Here is a 5,915-nt window from a genome sequence, read left to right as displayed (position 1 = left end):
CACAGTGGAGACTTCCAGGAAGTACTCAAATAAAGTTACTCAGTTACATTCAGCCACATCACTTAACGAACAACATGGAGAACATCTTAGAGTCTGGAGGAAAATTCTGCCCAGCAACAGCAATTATGAGGCCTTTGATTGGTCGGTACAGAGTGACACTCACCTGTCTGTCTGTCGTCCCACCCATCTGGCTTCATCAGCCTCAGGGCCGGGGTGTCGGCGGTGGGCGGAGCCTCGGTGAAGTTGGCGTTGCAAAGGTCTCGGTTGCAGCAGCAGTATCTGTAGCTGCCGTTCTGGATCTGAGAGGGCGTCGCTGTTACCAGGCAACGGTCGCCATGACACTCCTGCTCATTACCGATGCTAATCCAGCAACCTGGGAGACAAAGAGGTAAAACCACAGGTGAAGATTCAACCTGTGTGAACTGTGTGTGTGTGTGTGTTTGTGTGTATGTGTGTGTGTGTGTGTGTGTGTGTGTGTCTCACCTTGCTTGACCAGGTGTATTTCTCCGTCTGGTCTCTTTTCCCACAATCCATAGCAGCGGGAGCCGCGGATGCAGCGGACGGTATTGTTCTCTCGCACCACTCCTCGCAGCTCATTGGTCGGCCCGCTGTGAGGCTCTGACTCCGGCAGGTTGTCGGTGAAGGCGCACTCGATGTTCCCTGACTGAAACGCTGCACAGAGACGTCACACAGCAGGACACGTGTTGTCAATGATGTCAACAGTCATCATTATTAATACATTGATAGGTGATTAATCTGTGTCGTTAACCTCCATCACTCTAAAGATGTGACTGGTGTGTTGTTGATGTGGAGCCTGCAGTGAAGTGTACATGTTTAAATATAGTTGAATTATGTTACTGTTGTAATTCACCTCTGAACTGCAAAGAAGGAAAAACAAGGCTTCAGTAAGAAAGCTGAAGGAGATCAACAGATCACATGTTGATGAACAGACGAGGGGAATAAACCTTAGCAGACTGAATCACACAGTCACATTACATGTTCACTCAGTGTGGCTGATGTGTGTTAACGTCTCTGCATGTTGTCGAAACAAACGTGTTCACATGTAACAAAGACAGAGACAATCACTGAATCTTCTACATCACACTGATGCAAATATTTCAAGATAAAAGTCCTGTGAGGAGAAGGAGAGAAGAAGGATCGTCTTCACTGTAACTCTAAAGAGTCTCTAGTTTGAAACAAACAGAAGCAACTTTGTATTAACAGTTTACTGCAGTAACAATAATGTTACAGGATCAATGAGCGAGCACTTATCAAACCGACTGAAGTAGAAATATGGCCTGTCAATAATATCGACCTGCTGTCAGTAAAGGTCTGGTGACGGCTGCAGCGGAGCGTCAAGACTTCACACGTTCACAGTAGAGAAGTCATGACGATGTGGGCCGACTGTAACTCCGAGTCCATCAGTAAACTCTCATCTCATCGTCTCATCAAAGAGCAGCACAATGTTTCTGTCTGAGCGCCAGATGGATTTAAAATGAGTCAAACAGCCAGTGAGAGAACTTTACTTCTGTCACAGTCCAACGTTAACTCATCTGATTCACTGTAGATGATTTCTGTCACAGCTCTCACGTTAGAAATATGTCAGCAATTCAAATGCTGATCAAAGTATATTGGCAGTCAAAATCTACACTTCTGCAGATTATTACAAGATACTGAAATACAAAGTCCAGTCTCATGTTAATGTTAATGATCTTACATACAGTGTAGAGAGAGAGTTGTTCTTCCTGAGCACACACACACACACACACACACACACACACACACACACACACACACAGGCCTCGCTGGGAAAAGTCTGACAGCAACAAATAATGATGCATTTTGTCATTTTGTGCAGTCGGAGAACAACAGAGTGACAGTGTGCGAGTCGCCCCGGGCTGCTGGTGTCCTGTTATAGAAGCTCCATTAGTCCGATGTCCCAACATCACGTCTCTGTAACTCCTCGTGTCTCCTCACTCAAGTTTGGACTGAGTTTGAGTTCAGGGAACAGAATCTCCTCACAGCAGCCATCAACGTTCTCAGCAAATACAGTGAATTAATAAGTTATATTAAAAGAAACTTGTTTGGTTCTGACCGGAAGGTGTCCAACTGTCCAACACTTAACATGGATGTTGCTGAGCAGGAGAACCTGTTAGCACTCATTTAGAACGCTTGTTAGCTTATTAGCCAACAGGACAACAGACAGAGGAGCTTTAGCAAACTGCACAGTGCTTTTCACACTTTGCTTAGCCCCAGACTAGGGGAGCTGTTAGCCCCAGGCTAGGGGAGCTGTTAGCCCCAGGCTAGGGGAGCTGTTAGCTCCAGGCTAGGGGAGCTGTTAGCCCCAGGCTAGGGGAGCTGTTAGCCCCAGGCTAGGGGAGCTGTTAGCCCCAGGCTAGGGGAGCTGTTAGCCCCAGGCTAGGGGAGCTGTTAGTTCCAGGCTAAAGGAGCTGTTAGCTCCAGGCTAAAGGAGCTGTTGGCCCCACAGTAAGGGAGCTGTTGGCCCCACAGTAAGGGAGCTGTTAGCTGAAGGCTAATGAAGCTGTTAGCCCCAGGCTCCCTGCTGGAAAAACTAGCATCGACCAGCACCAAAACACAAGCAACACCAGCAAAACCAGCATACGTAAAAAAGAGTATTAAAATAATGTAAAATGTTCAACTAGCTTCAAAGCAGTCAGCACTCAGGTTAGCCCTGGGTTAACAGTGTGTGTGGGCTCAGTTAGCCCAGCACTGTTAGACCAGAGCTAATCATAGCCCAGCTGTGTTCCCACACAGATAATAAGCTACGTTAGCATCATGTTAGCATCACACAACGCACTGACAGTTGTCTTTAGACTTTAAAACCAGCTGAGTCACTTTTATTTGAATAATCCAAGATGTCTGAGGTTTTCACGTTGCCGTAGCAACAGCAGCAGCTGCTCAGCACACACTCTGTTTGATGAACTACAACAAAGCAGCGAAATCGTCGAGTGTGTTACAGCTGCAGAGACCAGCTGTGTGTGTGTGTGTGTGTGTGTGCGTGTGTGTGCTGGGATCAATACCAAGTGTACATCCGATGTGTTCACACACACTTTCTCACATCAGCTGGTGTGCAGAGGGAGCTGAGCTGTGATTAAAGGGTGAATACACCAAATCAAAGCTCCCAGTGTGTTTAAAACAACATGGCCGACAGTGTGACACTGACAGAGACGTCATGCTGGAAGAGTTTTACATACATGACATACATAATGACAGAAGAAGATCAATTTGTATTTAAGTAACATGAAGCAGGTGTTTTCTACCTGTGAGTTACTGATCTGTGATTGGTTCTTTACTGAGACTGTTTTCATGCTGCAAAAACATTCAGTTGATCTGAAACTGAAGACGAGACTGAAGGATTCATGAGGAGCTGCTGAGCCTTCACTGTGTGTGTGTGTGTGTGTGTGTGTGTGTGTGGGTGTGTGTGTGTGTGTGTGTGTGTGTGTGTGTGTGTGTGTGTGTTGGTCGGCGTCACCTCACAGGAATCTGACTGACCCCCCCAAACTGAGTTGGAGCCAGGAGGAGTCTCTGTGTTTAGTCTATTGTAAACACACACACGCACACACGCACACAATGAGAGGAAGGTGGAGTGTGTGTGTGTGTTATCAACTACATCATAACAATAACACAAAAAACTGACACAGACTGGCTGACGACTGTGTGTGTGTGTGTGCGTCATGAGTTAATTGCTGAAATGATTTATTAGATGAACACTCAGGAATGTGAGCTGTAACAGACTCCACTCTCTCATGTTTGGGAGCTGACAGCAGTGCATCATGGGAAATTAATACTTTACTTTCATTTCTAAATCTTTCTGATTAACCTGTTAGCTGACATCATCACTGACACGTCCAGCCTGTCAGTGGAGCATGAAGAGGGCTGAAGATCCACTCACACAAACCAACAACGTGTGAGCTAAAGCTAGGCTAACAGTATCCCTCTGTTTCCAGTCTTTGTGCTAAGCTAAGCTAACTGAGTCAGGACAGTACATGATATCATGTGATAATAAGATGTTTTACTGACCGGTGACAGCAGGCAGCAGCAGGACACACACACACACTGTTAACGAAGCTCCACACGCAGCGGCCATGTTGGATCCACCTCACAGGTTTGAGTCCCGAGGCCTGTGAAACAGAGGCCAGCATCACTGATCCTGGGTCAGATTATCCTGACAGCATCTCCTCCTCTGGACAAACAAACACAACATACACTTTGATCATCAAATTCTAGCACACCTTCTAATTTATGAATCGTGGTGACAGTTACTGTTTCAGAGCTGTGACGTCATGTGACAGTTGATTGTTAAACATGTCGAGCTCTGATGTAGAAGATTATACATTCAGTGATGTTATATTCCTGCAGGCCGACAGTGTTTAGCCTGCTGTATTATTCACACAGCACCACAGGTATTGATTCATGATGATGTGTGGTTAGATATTCTCACTGTATCTGTGTGAGACACGCGTCATTACAACACATTCCTGTAGGATGACATCATCATCACAGACACGTATGACATCACTCAGACAATGTGACACTTGTTCTCTGATAATAAACTGAATGTTTGTATTGTCGGTCAGCTGCAGGTGATCGTGCTCCTGCTGACGTCACAGAGTTCTGATCGGCCTCCTGGTTAATGTTGTGGATTAAACATTAAATTAAAAAGTAAAACAATATGATCTTTATGACTTTAGAGCATATTTATACCTTAAAATATAACCATGACAATCTTACAATAATCACATGTGACGGTCAGTGAAGGACTAAATACTCAGCTGGTAGTTCAGCAGCAGTTATTGATACAATAGTGAGATGATCAGGTGACATCAGGTGACATCAGGTGGAATATAAATAACGTACCAACAACTTGTTTCGTGATTTATTTTAAATCCTGTAATAATCTACTAAATATGAAATGCTGTAGCTGAATATGAATATCTACATTAAACTGGTGTGTAATTATTGATCTGTGTGTTTGATCAGCTGTTGTACTGAGATGAAGCATCAGTGACATCATAACACACCTCAACGTTACTGACGTCACAGCTCAAGTTCCCCTCACTGTGATTGATCATGTTTCATCGTGTGTGTGTGTGTGTGTGTGACCTTCAGCCTCTCACACACCTGTCTGTCACACACCTGCATGAGCACACACACACACACACACACACACACACACAGTATACATTATACGTGTGTGTGTGCTGTGACTGATCACATGACAGATATCAGCTTATCGATCACCTGTGATCATCGTCTGCAGGTGAATTTAACGGCGGCGTCATCAGAGCTGAGGATGGACGGATGGGAGTGGCACACACACACACACACACACATTGGTCAGCCACACGGTAACGGTGTGTGTGTGTGTGTGTGTGTGTGTGTTACCGGGAGGATGAGGATGACTCCGGCCGGCTCTGCAGGCGGAGATGAAGCAGCCTGTCTGTCTCTCTGTCTGTCTCTCTGTATCCGGGTATGTTCTGATTCGGCTCAGCTCGGTTCGGCTCCGTTCGGACTCTCCTGGTCAGGGTGGATCCGGATCCAGCGGCAGGTTTCTTCAGCAGAACCAGAAAATCCGCAGAACTGGAGCGGCTCCGGTTCTCTGCAGCCTCTCAGACTGTCAGCTGTACGAGACCATCGCACACTCAGCTTCCGGTTCACGGCTTCAGAATAAAGGCCCCGGACCACGCCTTCAAAATAAAATGCCGTGCGGCTCGTGACGACAAATCAAAAGCATGAGTGTTTAATGGAGGGAACAAAGAGGAGGAGCTCTTTATCTTCCTGTACATTTATTACAAGTTTCATATTTTAATAAAGATTTATTATATTTATCTTTGTATGAAACATTATGCAATAATTTGTACCTTTAGTAGTTTTAGTTATAAAATGGTTTTAAT

The 5,915-nt window shown here is 45.4% G+C and overlaps 1 protein-coding gene and 1 long non-coding RNA gene across 5 annotated transcripts in view; one reads left to right on the top strand and one right to left on the bottom strand.

The window, feature by feature from the left end:
* Window positions 1–5,679, bottom strand: part of LOC115588639 (bone morphogenetic protein receptor type-2) — a 20,228-nt gene extending 14,549 nt beyond the window's left edge. For 2 of the 3 annotated variants that reach the window (XM_030429350.1, XM_030429352.1), the window contains exons 1-4: window positions 5,407–5,679; window positions 4,042–4,204; window positions 484–672; window positions 164–373 (exon numbers count right to left, since the gene is read on the bottom strand). In XM_030429350.1, coding sequence (XP_030285210.1) covers window positions 164–373; window positions 484–672; window positions 4,042–4,108 — 466 coding nt within the window. In that variant the 5' untranslated portion in view covers window positions 4,109–4,204; window positions 5,407–5,679. The remainder of the gene's footprint in view (window positions 1–163; window positions 374–483; window positions 673–4,041; window positions 4,205–5,406) is intronic. The other variant, XM_030429351.1, reaches the window with a different exon arrangement.
* LOC115588643 (uncharacterized) lies at window positions 258–2,155 on the top strand. Of its 2 annotated transcripts, XR_003985400.1 has the most exons (3): window positions 258–388; window positions 537–747; window positions 1,859–2,155. It is a non-coding gene; the product is annotated as an uncharacterized LOC115588643 (long non-coding RNA). The 2 variants fall into 2 exon arrangements; XR_003985399.1 differs by lacking the exon at window positions 1,859–2,155 and having other exon boundaries at window positions 537–857.
* Window positions 5,680–5,915: the final 236 nt, after the last annotated feature.

Source organism: Sparus aurata, chromosome 9 (assembly GCF_900880675.1).
Source record: "Sparus aurata chromosome 9, fSpaAur1.1, whole genome shotgun sequence".
NCBI lineage: Eukaryota > Metazoa > Chordata > Actinopteri > Spariformes > Sparidae > Sparus > Sparus aurata.
This window is presented reverse-complemented; position numbering and strand designations above follow the sequence as displayed.